This window comes from Symphalangus syndactylus, chromosome 7 (genome assembly GCF_028878055.3).
Source record: "Symphalangus syndactylus isolate Jambi chromosome 7, NHGRI_mSymSyn1-v2.1_pri, whole genome shotgun sequence".
In the NCBI taxonomy this organism is placed as follows: Eukaryota; Metazoa; Chordata; class Mammalia; order Primates; family Hylobatidae; genus Symphalangus; species Symphalangus syndactylus.
The window spans coordinates 7,049,964-7,071,465 of NC_072429.2; the positions used below are offsets into that span (position 1 = coordinate 7,049,964).

Sequence of the window (21,502 nt, forward strand, 5' to 3'; positions counted from 1 at the left end):
TGGGGATCTGGGACATCTAACTGCTACGTACTTGGACTTTCAATAAAATGAAAACTTCTCCGAGTGCTGCCCTTGCCTCGTTCCGCCTCCATAGCACCTGTGGTTCACTTGCTGAGCCTTTCCTGGGTGTCGTGGCCATTTATGGAGGTTGGCATTCCCCTCACTCAGCTATGGCATTTGGTGCGGCCCTGCAGCTTCCTGTCCCTGTAGCATGGGGCTTTTCATGGGCGGCATCAGCATGCCACAGTGGGTTAGACAGGCGAGGGACTGGCTGGGAGGCGGCCTGTGCGAGAAAGAAGGGGGAGCAGCCAGAGGAGGCAGCGAGTGCTAGCTGAACGTGGTGCAGTCCTGGCCCCTCAGAGGGCCGGTCCAGACTGCAGTGCAGCTCTGAGGGCCTCCAGTGTCACACAGGAACAGGCCTGCCTCAGCACCCCTGCCCGGTCGGCCCCTGGCTGATGGCTCTGTGGGAGGTATGCCCTGGCAGGGACAGAGGGTGGGTGCAGACACCGCACTGGGCCATCTGTCACTCTCACTCCTGTGGCGGGAGACCAAGGAGTGCATTTCCGTGACCCTCACAGTCCACCCTGGCCCTCTCAGCTCTACTTCTCCACATAAGTTGGGAATGGCTTTCCTGTGGCGCCCATGGTTCTCTCATCCTCAGGGGAAATCTGGAAGACAGAGGATAGTGGGACACCCTGTAGTTCCCGTGGTCTCTCTGCTGGCCCTTTCCCTGCCCTTTCCTATTACTCATACCCTCAGCTCTCACATCGGCAGGCCTCTGTGGCTTGCCTGGCGTGTGTCCCAGGCCTTCATTCCTGAGCCGTCTGTGTCTGGTGGCTCTCAGTGGCTTGCCTGGCGTGTGTCCCAGGCCTTCATTCCTGAGCCGTCTGTGTCTGGTGGCTCTCAGTGGCTTGCCTGGCGTGTGTCCCAGGCCTTCATTCCTGAGCCGTCTGTGTCTGGTGGCTCTCAGTGGCTTGCCTGGCGTGTGTCCCAGGCCTTCATTCCTGAGCCGTCTGTGTCTGGTGGCTCTCAGTGGCTTGCCTGGCGTGTGTCCCAGGCCTTCATTCCTGAGCCGTCTGTGTCTGGTGGCTCTCAGTGGCTTGCCTGGCGTGTGTCCCAGGCCTTCATTCCTGAGCCGCCTGTGTCTGGTGGCTCTCAGTGGCTTGCCTGGCGTGTGTCCCAGGCCTTCATTCCTGAGCCGTCTGTGTCTGGTGGCTCTCAGTGGCTTGCCTGGCGTGTGTCCCAGGCCTTCATTCCTGAGCCGCCTGTGTCTGGTGGCTCTCAGTGGCTTGCCTGGCGTGTGTCCCAGGCCTTCATTCCTGAGCCGTCTGTGTCTGGTGGCTCTCAGTGGCTTGCCTGGCGTGTGTCCCAGGCCTTCATTCCTGAGCCGTCTGTGTCTGGTGGCTCTCAGTGGCTTGCCTGGCGTGTGTCCCAGGCCTTCATTCCTGAGCCGCCTGTGTCTGGTGGCTCTCAGTGGCTTGCCTGGCGTGTGTCCCAGGCCTTCATTCCTGAGCCGTCTGTGTCTGGTGGCTCTCAGTGGCTTGCCTGGCGTGTGTCCCAGGCCTTCATTCCTGAGCCGCCTGTGTCTGGTGGCTCTCAGTGGCTTGCCTGGCGTGTGTCCCAGGCCTTCATTCCTGAGCCGTCTGTGTCTGGTGGCTCTCAGTGGCTTGCCTGGCGTGTGTCCCAGGCCTTCATTCCTGAGCCGTCTGTGTCTGGTGGCTCTCAGTGGCTTGCCTGGCGTGTGTCCCAGGCCTTCATTCCTGAGCCGTCTGTGTCTGGTGGCTCTCAGTGGCTTGCCTGGCGTGTGTCCCAGGCCTTCATTCCTGAGCCGTCTGTGTCTGGTGGCTCTCAGTGGCTTGCCTGGCGTGTGTCCCAGGCCTTCATTCCTGAGCCGTCTGTGTCTGGTGGCTCTCAGTGGCTTGCCTGGCGTGTGTCCCAGGCCTTCATTCCTGAGCCGCCTGTGTCTGGTGGCTCTCAGTGGCTTGCCTGGCGTGTGTCCCAGGCCTTCATTCCTGAGCCGTCTGTGTCTGGTGGCTCTCAGTGGCTTGCCTGGCGTGTGTCCCAGGCCTTCATTCCTGAGCCGTCTGTGTCTGGTGGCTCTCAGTGGCTTGCCTGGCGTGTGTCCCAGGCCTTCATTCCTGAGCCGCCTGTGTCTGGTGGCTCTCAGTGGCTTGCCTGGCGTGTGTCCCAGGCCTTCATTCCTGAGCCGTCTGTGTCTGGTGGCTCTCAGTGGCTTGCCTGGCGTGTGTCCCAGGCCTTCATTCCTGAGCCGTCTGTGTCTGGTGGCTCTCAGTGGCTTGCCTGGCGTGTGTCCCAGGCCTTCATTCCTGAGCCGTCTGTGTCTGGTGGCTCTCAGTGGCTTGCCTGGCGTGTGTCCCAGGCCTTCATTCCTGAGCCGCCTGTGTCTGGTGGCTCTCAGTGGCTTGCCTGGCGTGTGTCCCAGGCCTTCATTCCTGAGCCGCCTGTGTCTGGTGGCTCTCAGTGGCTTGCCTGGCGTGTGTCCCAGGCCTTCATTCCTGAGCCGTCTGTGTCTGGTGGCTCTCAGTGGCTTGCCTGGCGTGTGTCCCAGGCCTTCATTCCTGAGCCGTCTGTGTCTGGTGGCTCTCAGTGGGTCACAGGGTCCCAGGCCACCCAGTGGCCATCTCCCCAGTCCTCAATGTGTGGCTGGAGCGGAGGCCCTTGGCAGTTGGAGTAACCCCCACACGAGTTCCTTGGCCTGTGAGTAAGAGTCATCACAATGGGAAGGCCAAATGGAAACCTGAAACTGCCCCCAAGATAGTAAATCAAAAACAAGATGACACCCTGCAGGGCTCGGGGTGGGTGGAGGAGATGAGTGCCACCATGGAAGCCTCAGGGGAGCGGGGACAGTGATCTCTTGCATCCCAGTCTAACTCACTAGTCCAGCCCTCGAAGAAACTGCATGGATTCTGGAGAATGACTCTAGACAGCCACAGGCTTACGGCACTGGCAGTCCTGGCTGCAGCTGCTGTGCAGGTTGAGGTGCAGTTGCTGGAGCAGATTAACAAGGCTTCAGGTCCGGCATGTTGATTGGGCAAATGCATCCTCCACACTGATTAGAAGAGAGGCCCAGACAGCACCCACACTGCTGCAGGCTGGACAGCAATGTTCTCTCACAGCTTTGCTCTAAGCCTTCGCTAACGTTCCCACCCTCCCATAACATGGCCAGAAGAGACGTGGCCCAGACTTCGCTTATGACCTGACCCGTGACCCCACGAACCCCACAAGTGGAGGAGCCATGATAGTGTTTGGGGTCTTCGGGTTTCAGTGTCTACTTAGAGCTGTGTCCATTCATCCTCAAGAGTGCCTGGCTATTCTCCTTACCCAGTGGACGGCCACAGGTACCCATGGGGAAGGACCAGGGAAGGCCAGACGGCGGACACCTGTCACGATGTGCTCCTTCCTGGGACACCTCTCAAGCAGTGGGTCTGGATCCCAGAGTTGAGCGGGCAGTGGGGGAGGTCAGCACCTGCCCCACTCGCGCTGCGGGTGCTGTGGGTGCCCTCACTGCTGCCCACAGGGTAGCGTTGGGTTCCAGGCTCTTTGGGAGCCAAGCCCCGATCCAGGCGTCACTTGGATCTGTACTTGGCATTTGTCTTCTTTGTTCCGAGTGATTTTCAAGACTCGAAGGGGCACAACTGTCTCTCCTCTGCTGTCTTGAAATTGAAGTGAGGCGTTGGGAAGCTGCCTCAGGTTCTATTTCGGGGCTGACTAGAGAGGGTCGCAGGGTGCTGGGAGAGCACCTCCTTAGCCACCTCCCCACTGGCCACACAGAGCACCCACGCAAGCTTGGGGTTTTGTCACCACAGTCTTCCAGCAGACGGCAGTAAAGTGTGCTTTTCCTGCTAAATTAGGATGTGATGACAGTTTTTTGACAGATGGCAGTGTCTTCAGATGAGCGTGTTTCTGGCGCACTGAGGTTCACAGAGCTGGCAGGCAGCCTGTGGAGATGGTTCCACTGCTGCGTCTGTCCTTGGTAGAACCAGGCTGTCCTTGTCATCCTTGGTCCTGCGGCTGTGCTGTTAGTTCTGGGTGGGCTGGGCTTCCGGGCCTGCTGGCTGGTGAAGTGCGTGCATTTCACACCTCAGAAATCAGCCTCCTGGAGAGAAAGTGCCCACTGCACACCCTCCGTGGCCTGAGGAGGCACCTCTTTCTGCTTCTCCCGCCAGCACCGAGTCTGCTTGCTTTCCATCGCTGCCACGTGATAGACTAAAAATGGGCACTCATTTTGGGTTTTTCGAGAAGATTTTTGTGAGATTGAGCGTTATTTTATCTGTTAGTAATTTGTGTTCTAAAATGCCTATTCTTGCCATATTCTTTGATTTTAAAAAAGGAAACGAGAAGCGAATTGGTTCGTTTGGTCTTAGCTCCATGACCGGGTCCTCACAGCGGAGAGTCCCTGGTTAAATGCGGGCTGCTTCTCCCCTGCTTTCTTCATGCAGGGAGGCAGCCTGACTTCTTCCTCTCAGGCCTTTCTGGGAACTGGGGGTGCCTGCACAGTACTCTAAGATGGAAGGGAGGGGCTGGGGGCCTCTTTTTGGGGCCAGGTAGAGATTGTGACTGCATTTTTAAACATTATATATTTATCATTTAAATTTTACAGAATCTAGGAAGCCTAGAAATAGACCATTTAGCAGCATCGCAGTGTAATTGTAACTGTTGTAAATGTGGAAATGGCTTCCTGCTTGCCCTGATAACAGAGGCACACCTGCAACCCCCTTGCAGCCCATCAGTTGGGATGTCTTACAGTCAGGTGCTAGGCAGTGTTATTGAACCTGCAACTCCCCAGGTAAAGTATCCTCACACCTTACCCCGTGTCAGTGGCTTGGCAGTTTGACATTGCAGGTACACTACTCTTGTGAAAAGAATGGGTGTGTGTTGTTTACAAGTCACAGTTTCTAGAATGAGTTTGCAGGCCGAAGTCCCCAGGCAAAAGCCAAATTCCTAAGGCCTGAGGAAGGGGCTAGGGTGGAGGATCAGCAGGAAGAAGGTCCCTTAGTTATGAGGGAAAAGGTTGCAGAAGTTGTGTTAAGGCTTTGCAAGTCGGGTGGAATATGGTGCATGTCTCCATTCAGCAGACACTTCCCAAGTGTCTGCTCGCGCCAGGCGTGCTTCTGAGTGCTGAGAGCTCACACAGAGTCAGCACTGGGGAGGGAAAGAGAGGTGGCAACCAGAACATGAGCAGGTGAGTTTTTGTGCCACGTACAGATGGAGACAGCAGCACCAGTGCTGGTGGGTCTTTGTGGCGGAGGTGAGATGACTGGAGGTGGATGATCATGGAATTGCTCTTCCAAGGAGATAAAGAGCCTTGGGAAGATTTCAGGGTCAGATGATTCTAGACCTGTGCTGTCCAGTATGGCAGCCACTAACCACAAGAGGCTGTAGAGCACTCAGGATGTGGCCATGCTGCAGCTGTAAAATACATACTGGACTTCAAAGGCTCAGTACTAAAAAGAGAACGTAAAATATCTCAGTATTTTTATTATGTTGATTACATTTTGAAATGATAATATTATGGATATATTGGGTTAAATAAAATATACTGTATTATTAAAATTAATTTCACCTATTTCTGTTCATGCTGTTGAACATGGCTAGTAGAAAATGTAAATTATACACATCGTTCGCATTATATGACATTGTCCATGGAACAGCACTTCCCTGGACTGATAGAGAGCATGAGGACCTTAGCAAGAGAGAGTCAGAGTATTGGGGAACTCAAGTCCACGCGTGGAGAGCGGGAGGGGGGCGTGTGTGCTGGACGTGTAGATGCATGGATGGAGGGTAGATAGGACAGCCTGAGGGCCTGCGAGACCACAGAAAGGGCAAATGAGGGCCATGAAGGTTTCCACTGGGGGTGAGGGGCACCATCTGACGGCTTTAGGCTGATTTGTTTTAGTTTCAATTTGAGAGTAAGATTTTCCAAAATTGTTCCCAAATCTCGGAGTTCAGTTCACTCCCTACACTGTCACACTGGCTTCACAACCCTTACGGATGTGAAATAGTTTGTTTAGCATGCTTCATTCATTTTACTAATTTGAGCCATTTCTTTCCTAGGATTTGAAGCCTAGCAACATTGTTGTGAAATCAGACTGCACCCTGAAGATCCTTGACTTTGGTCTGGCCCGGACAGCATGCACTAACTTCATGATGACCCCTTACGTGGTGACACGGTACTACCGGGCGCCCGAAGTCATCCTGGGTATGGGCTACAAAGAGAACGGTGAGTATAGCCGGGGCTGGAAGAAGCTGGGATGTTTAGAAATCGCTCTAGTGGTAGTCTCGAGTTTTTTCTCTTTCCTTTGAACCATATGATATATACTGTGGGGACTGTTACACATAGAATATAGCATGATCCAGAGATAATAAATAATTAATTGTGTTTTTCCATTGGTTAAAATCATTCTCTTTTAAAAATTCACTTTTAAAGTTGTTATTTTTGAACTTTTTAATCAGAGTTAACCTATCTATAGCCAAGTGTGCAGATCCTGAGTGTGCAGCTCAGCTGATGCGAGCACGCCCACAGCACCAGCAGCTCTGGCCTCCCCATGGCCCCTCCTCCTCGCAGCCCATGAGGCTGGCCAATCTCCTGATCTCCGGTACCATGGATCAGCTTTATCTGTTGGTCTGCATATTGTTTTTTTGAATTTGATATAAATGGAATAATACATGTTCTCATGTAAAATTCGTGTCTTTTTACATCAAAACTTAGCTTATTCTAGCAATATCAGAGCTCTTTGAAACTTGGCTTTTAGCAAATTTGTTGAAAATAACAAAATCAGGCTTACTTATTTTTAAAAAGACTGAAAGTTTGCCCGGGTCATCTGAAATGAGTTTTGCTACAAGTTCATCTTGCTGTGTTGTAGCTTGTGTTCCCGCCCTGAGAGGCACAGCTTCATGTGCTTCCTGTGGGAGGGAGAGAAAACTTGATCCCTTGTTCACTTCTCCCCTCGGCCCGCCAGCAGGGCACTTAGAGGCCTCTGCTGTCTGTCTGAGGCCCCACAGATGAGGGTGGGCACCGTGGAAGTCTGGGCCCCTCTACCAGGGCCTCACCTGCAGTCCTGCAAGCCAGCCAACCTGTGCCACCAGTTCCCCCACTGAGTGCTGCTGCCTGTCTGACGGGGCAGTCTAGAAAATGATCGCTCAGGAGGTGTGGTGTCAACAATGCACAAAGGCTCCCGCTGGCAAGCTAGTGACATTTACTGGGTTTGTCTCTGGGAGGGGGTTTGGAGAAAAGAGATGGGGGACTCTGGCTGGTTTTTAATCCCCTGGTGTTTGGTAGTGGACATCTGGTCTGTCGGGTGCATCATGGCAGAAATGGTCCTCCATAAAGTCCTGTTCCCGGGAAGAGACTGTATCCTTCACGGGGGACCTGGCACTTGGCCATGGAGGCTGGGGGTGGGCATGTGACCCTGAAAAGCTTTGTGTTCACAGGCACTTCTTGTTTCTGGTTTTTTGTTTGTTTGTTTTAAGCTATAAGGTATTGGACTCTTTGGCACTAAAACCCCAGATTGCTACAAACTGAAGTCTAAAATAGAGGTCAGCAATCATTCATATTGTGTAAAATGTCACCCTTAGCTAGCAATTTATTTTTCCATATTTGTGTGTTTAGTGCACTGTTAGAATTCCTTTTCCTCACTTTTGTTTTGTTCATGGCACTTCATAATTTTATCATTTCATTTTATTTTCAGTTGATATCTGGTCAGTGGGTTGCATCATGGGAGAGCTGGTGAAAGGTTGTGTGATATTCCAAGGCACTGACCGTATCCTTCCCCGCGACCTTGGCCCCGCCATGCTTTCTATAATGCCTCAGGCAGCATGACCACCTGCTTACACGAGCGCTCACGAGGACAAAGTCGTAAAATCCACTCCAGACTGTGTTCTAAGGGGGGGCTTTACTGTATTTGTTAGTGTCACAAACCAAGTGGTTCAGTTTTATTCTTTATTTTTAACTTGACTACCTGTGATGATTTTGAGACTTAACGTTAAGTTAAACCAATTATATTAGCTCTTAATTTTACCAAAAATAGCTGGACATATAGAAGAAATTATTTACTCTTTGATAAGTATATTCTGATATTTAAATGAAAATACTGTATTATTTAGTTTATTCCATTAATTTAACTAGGAAAGATGCTATCTAAATTTAATAGGCTAGTGTGCTTGTGTGCTTTAATTAAGTACTATTTTGTTAGTTACTGGTATGCATTGAAATATTTTCCCCCAAAGTAAGAACTGAAGCACATTACAAAAGACCTAAGTGAAAGAGATTAAAATGAAAATTTTGTGAGGAACAATATGTTAAACTTTCTTGTTTGTTACTGTGCTGACATTTTGTAGAATTTTTTTTAAAAAATCTGTCTAGTGGGTTATTTTATGACACACTGGGGAAGTCAAAATAAATGTAAAATGAAAGAGATAGACTCATACTGTAGTCAGTAAGTCACATTAGAGATACAGCAGAAAGAATAACTACTCTAATTGTTACAATAGCCTTCTTTCCTCATTTGCCATTCTTCCATCCTCAGTATTTTTTACCCTAACATGGTTCTTCACATCTTCCCTTTTTCATTTGTGTTTTAACCACTTAGTTTTTCATTAGTCTTTGACTTTGTTTTCGTTATGAAAGTTTAAATTGGTCTCTGTCCTTGGGCAGATTGATGGTTGCTTTTAAGGGAATCAAGCTCTATAGTCAGTGTTTTGTATGTATCTTAGGAAAATAACTTCAGATTTTAATAATTTTATCAAAGTGGTCTCCTTATAAATTCTTCACAATGCAAACTTGAAAATATTTTTATTCCTCTCATTTTATTTACCTTTCTTTACATTTTCTATATCATAGATTATATAATATGTCAAGTTAGATATTTTATTTGTTCTACTAAATTTTCTAGCAGTTTCCATAGCCTCACCTCAGATTCACTTGTTTCAACCTATAAATAAGGACGTCTTTATTTTGCAAGTAAACTTAATTGAAAAGGGAAAAGTTGAAAAATTAAAAGACTAATAATTTAGAAATATCTACTTAATGTTCAGTTTGTCTCAATTCTTACTCATTTTGTGCCATTCCTTGTTTTATTACAAAATGTTTTCTTCAAAAATTACAAAAATGAAAAATGTGAGTACTTTTTGGTGCATTTTAGTAAGTAAAATTAAAATTCCTGCTATACATATGAACATTAATGTCAGCAACTAATGGTGTTATATATAAGGTTACCTAATGTTATTCCCAAAAGCCACACAGAGTTTAACATCATTTTCTAAAGAAAATTTTGCCAACTCTTTCAAATATTAGATTGAAATTGGGGAGATAGAAAAAAGTTGCAGAAATCAGACTGAGGGTCTCAGAGACTGGCTTTGATTTGTGACCTGGGGTAGAAAAGGAACTCCTGTCCCTGCGGTGGCCTGTGAGAAAGAGGAAGCTTCAGCCAGGCCACCTCGGGCCCCAGCTCAGACTCCTCCCCTTGGCAGCCACCATCCTTGAGAAATGTAGGGCTTCTCTGAGCCTTGGTTTCCCCTTCTGTAAAATAGGAGACCTGCGGTCTGCCTGCAGCTTCACGAGAGTTAGACAACAGGGTCCACTGGGCTTGTCGGAATTATTGTTCCCCTTCCCCCGTCCCTCTCATCTGTCCCCTGTCCCTCCCATCTGTGGGATGCTGGGGTGGAGGCCTCCCGGGGAATCTGTGGGTCTTCTCTCACAACTGGTTTAATTTCTAGTCCTTTGTCATTAACCCAGCAGATATTTCTCTCACCTGCCCATTTCTGGGTGCCTAGTCTGACTTAGATGCAACGAGCCTCCTCCCAGCTGCTGAATTGAGGGTGGATCGTCAAGGGCAGGGCAGAGCAGGAGACCAGAGCAGAGGCTGCCATCATCCAGGAGAGGTGGAGGCCCCCAGCAGGCTGGTAGGGGTGTGGCCAGGGAGATGGGCTTGTACTCTGCTTTGAAGCTGGACCCTTCAAGGAGCCTTGCTAGGGTTTGGAGATGTCTGTTAGACAGTGGAATTCAGGGGCAAGGTCTGGGATAGAGAGATCAAAGTGGGTGTTATCCATCTGTCCGTAGCCTTGAAGCCTAGGACTGGTAGCGAACACTTGTAGGAGAGGAACAGACCAGGACCCAGGACTTAGCCCCCTCGAGGTGGAGGGACAAAGGGAATAGGGAAGGAAATGGAGAAGGCACTCCAGTGACCCCTCCTCCTAGAGCACGGTGACTGAGGGAGGCTCATTCACATGAGGAGATGAGGACGGAGGATTGGCCGCTGGGCCTTGTGATGGCTGCTGGCAGCCATGATGGGCACAGCATTTGTGGAGTGGAGGGAAGAAAGCCTGATGGGAGTATGTCTGAGAGAAAATGAGAGGCTGGGAATTAGAGACACAAGTGTAGACAGCTCTTTTTTTTTTTTTTCCTTTGAGACAGAGTCTCACTCCATTGCCCAGGCTGGAGGGCAGTGGCGCGATCTCGGCTCGCTGCAACCTCTACCTCCTGGGTTCAAGCCATTCTCTGCCTCAGCCTCCCGAGTAGCTGGGATTACAGGCGCCTACCACCACGCCCGGCTAATTTTTGTATTTTTAGTAGGGCTAGGGTATCACCATCTTGGCCAAGCTGGTCTTGAACTCCTGACCTTGTGATCCACCTGCCTTGGCCTCCCAAAGTGCTGGGATTACAGGTGTGAGCCACCGCACCCAACCGACAGCTCTTTATGGAAGTTTTGCTGCAAATAGGAATAAGAAATAAAGTGATAGGTAGTGGGGGCCAAAAGAAAGCAGCTACTGTGTTAACATAGGAGAAAACACTGTCATTTACCAACGTGATGGAATGTATTGGTAGAGTGCAAAATGTTGATGATGTTGGAGAAGGAAGGGTTGAGGGAGCTCGTCCTTGAGTCAGCACGAGGGTTAGGGTCTAGAGCTGAGCAGGCTTAGTGTAGCCGGGAGCCCAGATGGTTGCTTTGTGGCAAATGGCACACAGATGCTGGGCGGGTGCGTCCTGGGGAGTCTGTGGGAGTGAGCATGCAGAAGAGGTATCAAAAGTATAAGGTGCGCCGGGCGTGGTGGCTCACACCTATAATCCCAGCACTTTGGGAGGCCAAGGCAGGCAGATCACTTGAGGCCAGGAGTTCGAGACCAGCCTGGCCAACATGGCAAAACCCCATCTCTACTAAAAATACAAAAATTAACCGACTGTGATGGCAGGTGCCTGTAGTCCCAGCTACTTGGGAGGCTGAGGCACGAGAATTACCTGAACCTTGGAGGTGGAGGTTGCAGTGAGCCGAGATCATGCCTCTGCACTCCAGCCTGGGCGACAGAGCAAGACTCTGTTTTTATTTATATATATATATATATATGGCAGAAGGAAAAGGTGTGAGACAGTTTTCACATTTTGGCTAAATAGGTAAATAAAATGTGGGCATAATTCTGATTTGACAGTATGTATGAAACAGGAGTAGGAAAGAGAATTTGCTAGTGAACTGAGTGCCAGAAACCCATTTCCCGAGCAGGTCTTTTGGAAGTATAACATTTTGAAAGAACTGAGTTCATGTACCGGTTCCCTAGGTTATTTCATGGTGATGTAAGTTCGTTTTTCTAAGACATGCCTCGTGAGCACTTTTTTAAGCTGCCGTTGATGCTATTTTTTTTTCGCTTGCATTGTCTTGTATAATTGAGTACAGTTTCAGTGTCACTTTCCCACATGTAATCCTAATTATCCCAAGCCTAGCAAGCACCCTGTGGAATAGGCAAAGCTGGTAATGTCTGCATTGAACAAATAAGGAAACAGACCCCAAGGAAGCCTGACTTTCCTGACACACTGAGTGTTTAATGCAGAGTTGAGTCTGAAACCCAGGTCACGCACTTTGAAAGGAGATAAAATGCATTACCTAGGTATCGCAGTGATGGTTGGGAAGAGTCAATTCCAAGTAAAACAGAGCATTATTTGAAAGCTGTCGCTGGGCTCAGTCTAAGCCCGGTTGGTTGGTTCCCAGCTGTAAACTGAGGACGTCAGATAGGTCTCTCCACAGGTCCCTCGAGATCCTCTGTTCTTTAGAGAGCTGTGAATGAATCTCAGGTAGCATTAGTGTGAAAACTGATTTCAATTTGCTTACGTAATGTTTATCTAATTTCATGTTTAATCATTTTTGCCATAGGTATTCTTAGTTACAAGGTAAACTTTATTTTGAACTAGAGTGGGAAGGTGTGTAGACTTCATTGTGTTGATTTAATAAACTGTGATCCTAGTTTATGAAAATGCAGAGTGTAAGAGTTTTAAAAAATCGTGTAACTTGGAAACCCAAACCTTATTCGAATATTATTTCAAAATTCTGCTGCTGATCCAGTGGGGTGGCCTAGTTAATAGGTTTAAATATTACTCAAGTGATGCTGCTGCATGTATTATGAATACAAGGCATTTCAGTTGTATTTTCCTCAAGAGACTCCTTAGATATTGATCAGTGGAATAAAGTTATTGAGCAGCTTGGAACACCATCAGCAGAGTTCATGAAGAAACTTCAGCCAACTGTGAGGAATTATGTCGAAAACAGACCAAAGTATCCTGGAATCAAATTCGAAGAACTCTTTCCAGATTGGATATTCCCATCAGAATCTGAGCGAGATAAAATAAAAAGTAAGATATCCTTTTTTTCTTATACTTGTGTTTTGTAATTCTGGTGGTGCTTTCACTCTTTCATGTTTGTATTCTAAAAACCTGTGAGTTTGGGAGAGAAAGTCATTTTAGGCCTGAAGTCTGAGGTATGAAGGCACTGAGGAGAGAAAGCTGAAAGGTCTAGAAGCTTTATCCTCTATAAGATGGCTTAATTGAAGCCTTTGGCCAAAATAAAAATAATCAAATCAGTCTGAAAGAATCTTATGTTACAGTTACAGCAACTGGAATTCAAAAAGTTTTCAGGTAAAAAGAACACTTGAATGCAGATTCTAGAGTCAGAAGCCATGTGATAGTCGTTCGATGAAAAAGGTCCTCCCCACCTTCTCCTGCACCGTTTACCACAGTGATTGCTTAAGGAAAAAGAAAAGATTTGATTCTGTCCACATGAAGGTAAACTGTGCCTTAATCAGAAAAGCCCCAGTCTTTGCTTATTCAGGTTGTGAACTTTAATTGCCAAAACCTAGGTGAGCCTTATATTTAACTAAGTTATTGAACTTGTTTTTTTTTTCCTAAATACCAATCTGTAGATTTAAAAAAAAAAAAAAAAAAGTGTAAGTTGCCAGCACTGTATACAGCCAGGCCAGCCAGAAGCATCTGTGAGTGTTTTATCCTGTGGGAATGTGAGATTGTTGTGTGGTTTGAAGAGTCTGTTCGAATTTCATTTTTTTCATTTTGATGTGACTTAGAGAAAAATACTCCCCTGTGCCTCATGCCCACACTCTGGGCAGTGCCACCCACAGCTCGGCAATTGCCGCCTTCCTTGCTGTGGTTTCCCAGCCTTGGGCCCTGCCCAGACATTGGTCTGAGGCTGCCTGCTGCTCTTCCCCACCACCCTGGGGGCCCAGGTTTCTCTTCCCCTTGCAGATCCAGAGGCGTAAAACTACATTTAGAAACCTGGTTTGTCATGAAAGTGGACATTTGACTTTTTCTTAAAAATGTTGGGGTTATGGCTGGGCGCGGTGGCTCACGCGTGTAATCCCAGCACTTTGGGAGGCCGATAGGCGGATCATGAGGTCAAGAGATCGAGACCATCCTGCTTAACACAGTGAAACCCTGTCTCTACTAAAAAAATACAAAAAATTAGCTGGGCATGGTGGCGGACACCTGTAGTCCCAGCTACTTGGGAGGTTGAGGCAGGAGAATGGCGTGAACCCGGGAGGCGGAGCTTGCAGTGAGCCGAGATTGCGTCACTGCACTCCAGCCTGGGCGACAGAGCAAGACTCTATCTCCAAAAAAAATATATATATATTTGGGTTATATTCATCTTGAACCTATCAAACATTTCTCAAAAGTAATATACCTTTGTTCTATCTGTGTGGTCATATTTAGTTCTTTATTGTATGATTCTGTTTGTTTCATATTAACAGCATTAATTTAATATTTGTTGTCACCCTAGCAAGTCAAGCCAGAGATCTATTATCAAAAATGTTAGTGATTGATCCTGACAAGCGGATCTCTGTAGACGAAGCTCTGCGTCACCCATACATCACTGTTTGGTATGACCCCGCCGAAGCAGAAGCCGTGAGTATCTGTTTTGAAAAGATGTATATAGAGAGGCCAGGCTTATACTTCCTTGGATCTTGTCTGTCCGTCCAGAGTGGCTACGTATGGGTAGCAAGTTCTCCATCTGGGGGCTCCCAGTTACAAAAAGGCCAAGTGTTGTCTGAGACCTGGGTCGCTTGCTCTTTTGCTGCTGGAGCCCCAGCTCAGAGGACCTCGGGAATGAACTTCCGCTTTGGTGCCATCAGTCTCCATTTTGCAAATGCTGCTGGGAGCGCATCATTTATTAAGCATCTGTTCTGTGCCATTGGCTTTGGTTACATCCTCCTGTTTAGGCCACTCAACCAGAGAGGCTGAGCAACTTGCTGAAAAATCACACGCCTGTTTATCCCTCCCTAGAGGCATTGTGCCTCCTGGTTCCCCCGCTGGAGGAGCTCCTCTCTGAGTTTGGCGCTCACGTGCGTGTTTCTGTATCAGCCCTGGTGTGAGTGAACTTTAGCTGTGAGGAAATCACTGCGTAGTGGCAGGTTTCCTTCATGCCATGAGTGAAATACATGTTTATGTCATGCCTGTGGTTTTGCCATCGGTTTAAACGTTGTTTCATATAAAAAGAATCCAATTTATAAGCAGACTTTTGTAACAGTCCATTTATGAGTTGGACATTGGATTTGGGAGTTCTCCCATGAAGAAAATGTAAAATTTGTTCTAAGAAACAACAGTACCTTCCAGAGCTGCCAGCACAGTGCCTTGTCCGTAATGGGTCTCTGGGAAACAGCCTGTGATGATGAGTTTCTAATGGCATCTGGGCAGGGTCTGTGTTTTGAGGTCAGGTGATTATTAAGAGGAACATAATAACTCTTCTTTGGTTAATTTTTTCATAATTATTTTGATTCTAAAGCTGATATATCACATGACAAATCTTTATTAAACCATGTGTTGAATTAAACTAAATCCATATCATAAATAGATTGCAAGTCTTCCAAGCGATTTTACCTTTTTTAATGTCTCATTTTTTTTTGAGGCATTACTGTTGACTTTACATATGATTTAATTTTTAGCCACCACCTCAAATTTATGATGCCCAGTTGGAAGAAAGAGAACATGCAATTGAAGAATGGAAAGGTAAAGATGGAGCTTATTTTGATCCTTCCTTATGACATTTCTTCCAATCCTGTAAAGCAGAGGCTTTTCATTTTGTGACATTTCCCTTCAGGAAGGGGCAAGAAATCCTGCGACCCACTTAGCCTCTTTCTCCCCAGTTTCCAGTAGAAAATGAACTTGAAGAGAACAGAGTTAGGAACATTTATGAATTTCTTATCATTTGCTTCAAGAGGGAAAAATAATATTTTTTCATGGCTTTTCACATATTGGTTTGTAAACTGAGCTTAGTAATTGTATCACACTTACATTGATAACGTTGCAAATTGTCAGGTGATGCCAATTCACAGGCTGCATGTTACCTATAGAATTCCCAGTATATGCAGAAATGGGGAGCCAGGGCTGGGGAGGTCATGTGAACTTCTGCCTGTTTTTTTTAAGCCATCTAGTTGTACATATGTTTTAAAATCTAGTTTGGGGGAAATTGCAGATTGAAAATATGCAAATGGGTATTATTACCACTACAAGATTAACCAAACAACCCACAGCAAACTATACCTGTAATGAAGAGGTTGAACTAACAATTTTTCATTAGGAAGCAGGATCAGTAGTAACTGAGAACCACAGTCAGAGTGAGTCAACCTACCTGTGTGTGCCTGTGCTCAGCAGTGCACGCACACAGCACGCTCACTGGCCTCAGTCAATGCTTGCAACGTGCTGATGTTGGTTTATGAATACTGAAATTTTAGGAATCCCTAATCACTTACTTAGTAGGTAATTAGTTTTTCTTACAAATGAAAGTTGAGGAAAACCGAAGTTGAAACTAAGAAAAGACTTAGGCCTGTGGATTCATTTCTGGCCAGTGTGGAGGCCCCTAGCCCACATGTGGATGCTGGTTACCTTTGGAGAACCCCAAGTAACCACAGAGAGAAACATTTCAAATGGGTGTGAGAATATCCAATCCCTTACAGTGTTCTGTGGGAGCCACTGCACTTCATAAAGCCCCCTTATGGATCCAGAACCACCCTACATGTTTTGCTACCTTACTAGTTGCGTTGAAAAAGATGTAATGTAGTCCAGGCGCAGTGGCTCACACCTGTAATCCCAGGACTTTGGGAGGCCAAGGGGGGCAGATGGCTTGAGGCCAGGAATTCAAGACAAGCCTAGCCAACATAGCAAAACCCCGTCTCTACAAAAACTACAAAAGTTAGCCAGGCATGGTGGTGAACACCTGTAATCCCAGCTACTTGGATGACTGAGGCATGAGAATCACTTGAATCCAGGAGGTGGAGATTGCAGTGAGCCAAGACCATGCCACTGTACTCCGGCCTGGATGACAGCATGAGACTGTCTCAAAAAAAAAAGAAAGAAAAGAAAAGATATAATGTATCAAAACATGAATATTTTGGTCCGGGTAGACTATATTACCGAATTGACTCTATCTTACAATTAAAAATAACAAATTGCAATGCCTTTAGAGTGGTTCCAGTTGATTTGGAAGCAGAGTTTAGAGATACAGTGAAACTGTTTAGAAACTGATTAAGCATTTTAACTTGTATTTTTATTAAAGAGCTAATTTACAAAGAAGTCATGGATTGGGAAGAAAGAAGCAAGAATGGTGTTGTAAAAGATCAGCCTTCAGGTTAGTGATTGCTTTGATTGATTGTATGGTATTTTTCTTTCCCTATTCAACTTTTTTTTTTTTGAGACGGAGTTTCGCTCTGTCGCCCAGGCTGGAGAGCAGTGGCGCATCTCTGCTCACTGCAACCTCCGCCTCCTGGGTTCAAGCAATTCTCCTGCCTCAGCCTCCCAAGTAGCTGGGACTACAGGCACGCACCACCATGCCCGGCTAATTTTTGTGTTTTTAGTAGAGACGGGGTTTCACCATATTGGCCAAGCTGGTCTCGATCTCCTGACCTTGTGATCCGCCCGCCACAGCCTCCCAAAGTGGTGGGATTATAGGCGTGAGCCACCGCACCTGGCCTCTTTCCCGATTCAACTTTTATAAATGGCAGCAACATGTGAAATGCCAGCCTGGCTAGCATCAGATTTAAAAACCACTGTATGAATAGCCACCCTTTTTGGCTTGTCATAGTGGTGGTGGTGGTGGATGACATTTTACTAATGTGTCAGGGACTGAACTTTGTTACAGACATTTCTCTTTCATCTGTGCAATAACTGCTGTCACCTCCATTTACAGATGAAGAAATTGAATTTAAAGCCTTTTCAATGTTGATAACCCTTTGTACTGGTCCCACCCAAAATGCCAATCTAAGTAAAATGGAGTATGGTATTCTGTTGAGAAAATTGTTGATATCATTCTCCCATTTATCTGCTTGATCCTGATCTTCGTAGTGGCGGAAGCCTAATGACCAGGTAGTTGTATGATCGTGAGACTCTGACATGAGTCGTGTTCACTTATGTCTGAAGGATTCTTCCTGTTTACTAAATGAAACGCTCACGTTCTATCTTGTCTCTCTCCCACTCCCACTGGGAAACATGCACACACATGCGTGCGGATGTGCAGAGATTACAGCGTGCTTTTTATTCTTGAATTTTATGTTCAACATGACGCATGTGTCAAGCATCTAGAGATTATATAACTTCAGCAAGAACTTAAGTGCTTGTTAACTGAGCACACATTTATGACTGGAGACGTCGATCTCAGAGAGTGCATGTTGTATTTTTATTCAAACCAGACTAAAATATGGATAGTAGGAAGTAGGACAGTTTCATTTGCTTTAAAAGATTAAAATGTCAGTTTTCTGGAGTTATAAAACAATCAAAAATACAAGGCCACTAATTTTTTTCCTTTTTCTAGTATATAGTCTTTATTTATTGCAAAAGATTTCTTTGAATATTGATGCTTTTTTTTCTGTAGATTTAATGTTTATGTTATAAATTGTTACAATTCAAGTGTCTGGTGACACTTGAATCCTATTCAGGCTTAAGCTTTTGTGATACTGCATTTTCAGATAAATATAGCTGTTTCCTTTTGATGTCTGCTTGAAAGCAGCAGGTATTTTTTAAGTAGCTAACATGATTATACATGGCCACATATATGTTTGGCTACTGAGAAAAAAAGAAGAATCTTGGCATAGGAATATGGGACTCTTGGCCCAAAGAAAGACTCAAGAAAAAGTTCAGGAAGTCCAGCTGACTGGACTGACTACTTGTTTATACTCACAGTTAGGATTGGGAAACTGCAAAAGGACAGAGCCGAGAAATGGCCTGAAGTCTCACTGCCTGGATTTGCAGCAATGTCGTGCCTCAGATTTTATTATATTTGGTTTTCTTAGCACAGATGCAGCAGTAAGCAGCAACGCCACTCCTTCCCAGTCTTCATCTATCAATGACATTTCATCCATGTCCACTGAGCAGACGCTGGCCTCAGACACAGACAGCAGTCTTGATGCCTCGACGGGACCCCTTGAAGGCTGTCGATGATAAGTTAGAAATAGCAAACCTGTCATCATTGAAGGAACTCTCACCTCCATGGGCCTGAAATGCTTGGGAGTTGATGGAACCAAACAGAAAAACTCCATGTGCTGCATGTAAGAAACACAATGCCTTGCCCCTGCTCAGACCTGATAGGATTGCCTGCTTAGATGATAAAATGAGGCAGAATATGTCTGAAGAAAAAAAGTGCAAGCCGCACTTCTAGAGATTTTGTTCAAGATCATTTCAGGTGAGCAGTTAGAGTAGGTGAATTTGTTTCAAGTTGTAATAGTGACAGTTTCTCATCATCTGTAACTGTTGAGACGTATGTGCATGTGACCACAAATGCTTGCTTGGACTTGCCCATCTAGCACTTTGGAAATCAGTATTTAAATGCCAAATAATCCTCCAGGTAGTGCTGCTTCTGAAGTTATCTCTTAATCCTTTTAAGTAATTTGGTGTTTGTCCAGAAAAAGTCGATTTATGTGTATTAATTGGCCATCATGATGTTATCATATCTTATTCCCTTTTGTGCTATGATTTATTCTATCTTTTGTATTTCAGAAGACATATAATTAAATCTATTTAATAAATAAAAATATATAGCTTTTCTTAAATTTGTGATGTTTGGGGCTGAGAATTATCATGGCTAAAACCAAGACACTTATGTGGACATCTTGTTTTCTTTAAACTGTCTTGTCTGGGATGATTGTACATTCAGCTTTACTGCACGATACAATTTTAAGTTTTGCTTAGTGCTGCTTGAAATCCTAGCTACCTTATCTCTTCTCTTCTTGGTCTTCTAGACTTCTTATGAATTTAAAATGCTACCTAGAACTTCACCTTCTTTAAGGTGTGTAACACTCCATCTTAATTAAATATGATGGCAGATAGGTTCCTGCATCCATGGCCTAACGTTGGAGTAGAATTTTATAAAATGCTCACTAGAGATCACTGCAGTCATTTCCTAAGTGCTTCCTTTGCCAGAGACCGGCCTGGGTCCTTTACTTACCTTCCCTCATTCACTTTCCCTCGGCCAATACCACGTTCTTGATTTTCTTTCTTCACTGGAAGAAAGCAGATAAATTCCCCCTTGGTCTGTTTTCAAGGCCAGGCTGATTCAGATGCCTGTTGCTACTGTCACTGTCCATTGTTGGAGGCGTTCCTTTTCACAGGAATGTTCTGGGAAACTCTTCAGAGGACATGAAGGAAATGCTCTGAAGAGTCATGATTAACTATTGACTATTTTCTGATTTAAAACTGCTCACCTGAAATTGATACTTTTAGACTTTACCATCAGTAAATTATTCAGAATTCGTTAAGATACTGAGTATGTTAAGTGTCACTGCAGAAATGGAGCTATGATGATCACATGCCTGTGCCCATGTTTTTTCCCTTGAGCTTATTTTGTTGCTGATTCATATCTTGTGTTCAATTATTTTGGAAGCTTTTCAGTCAACATTCTATAGAATGTGTTCTGAGGAGGAACTGTGATAAGAAAGTTTATTATAAATATTATCTAAAATATATGGCTCTCTCTGCACCAGTTATATCTTATTGGTTGGTCATATCACTGGAAACTGGAACCCTTGATTAGCAAAATTAATATTGAAATAAGAAATAGTTCTTTTATATTGTGTCATTTAGACCCTTGCAAGTACCAAATGGTAATAGTAACTTGGACTGAGGCGGAAACACCTATTTCATGGCTGTCTATCTAAACATCTTAAAATGGCCTTCTCTGTAATACACCTTCTTTTAAAAGGACTTCACTAAATCGATCTTTAAAAGGAAAAACAAAAGGGAGAGGTTGAAAATGCGCGAGCTGCCCTGCACCGTGTGACGCTCCCTCCCGGGGAGATGTGGACGGGGGAACGAGGCGCCCACAGACGCCCTTCCGTTCACGCGCTCCTCTGTGCATTCAGCGAGCCGCTTGCCACAGATGGAGCCCGTGACGGTGTGGAGGGTTTCCTGGAAGGGCCATCTTCCACCAGGTAGAGGCGAGTGTGCCTAGGACAGGCCACAGGGCTCCACAGAAATACCTCACCCCAGCTTCAGGGTTCTCTCTCCTGAGCCTAGATCTGCCAGGGTCTTGGTGCCATGCAGATGGTTTCAAACTGATCTCTATGGATAAATGCTGATGTTGGTTAAAGAACTGAAAAATGTGCTCAACTTTTTCATCTTTTCTATTTTATTTTTGTAATTTATATTGTACACAACCCAGGAAGTAACTATTTTGGACATGTATTTTTATAAACCAGGTAATTTATTATTATCCTGGAATTTAGACTAGGTTTGTTTCATTTGTTGACTTAGTTTTCAGCCAAGTAGGAAATGACTGTCTCCCCTATGTCCAGGTCTTAATTTCAAGTGCAGAGTCCAGAGAGCAGACAGAGTTCTCTGAGAGGAGGAGAGCAGTCTGGAAACCCTGGCTATGCACACTGTGTCAGCCATGGGCCTGGAGATGGGAGCAGGTGAGACGCAGAGCCCCAGTGCTGAGAGGAGGAAGCCCTCTTACAGGGCCCCCTTGCCCCCCCCAAGTCCGTGTCGGAAACACTGAGCGGGTGCTGCTTCAACCCACATTTAACGCCGTGTAAGTCACGATAGCGACGTACGAGTCTGTCTGGTTGATGTCTAATGTGACTCCTCTGGTATTTCCTCCTGGTAGTAAATAGAAGTGTGACCTTTCAGATGGCATATCTCAAAAGTAACATTGCCTAATGTTTTATAATAAAATATATTATGTGTGTTTTGGTTGGTGAAAATAATACAGACTACATTTTAAAAGATAAA

The 21,502-nt window shown here is 45.8% G+C and overlaps 1 protein-coding gene across 7 annotated transcripts in view; it reads left to right on the forward strand.

Annotated features, from left to right (window-relative positions):
• MAPK9 (mitogen-activated protein kinase 9) overlaps positions 1 to 21,502 on the forward strand; it is a 59,414-nt gene extending 37,912 nt beyond the window's left edge. For 2 of the 7 annotated variants that reach the window (XM_055284932.1, XM_055284936.2), the window contains 7 exons: positions 6,076 to 6,241; positions 7,710 to 7,781; positions 12,452 to 12,634; positions 14,070 to 14,194; positions 15,232 to 15,295; positions 16,842 to 16,913; positions 18,576 to 21,502. In XM_055284932.1, coding sequence (XP_055140907.1) covers positions 6,076 to 6,241; positions 7,710 to 7,781; positions 12,452 to 12,634; positions 14,070 to 14,194; positions 15,232 to 15,295; positions 16,842 to 16,913; positions 18,576 to 18,718 — 825 coding nt within the window. In that variant the 3' untranslated portion in view covers positions 18,719 to 21,502. Of the gene's footprint in view, positions 1 to 6,075; positions 6,242 to 7,300; positions 7,373 to 7,709; positions 7,782 to 12,451; positions 12,635 to 14,069; positions 14,195 to 15,231; positions 15,296 to 16,841; positions 16,918 to 18,570 lie in introns of all 7 variants that reach the window. The other 5 variants (XM_055284938.1, XM_055284933.1, XM_055284937.1 and 2 more) reach the window with 5 other exon arrangements.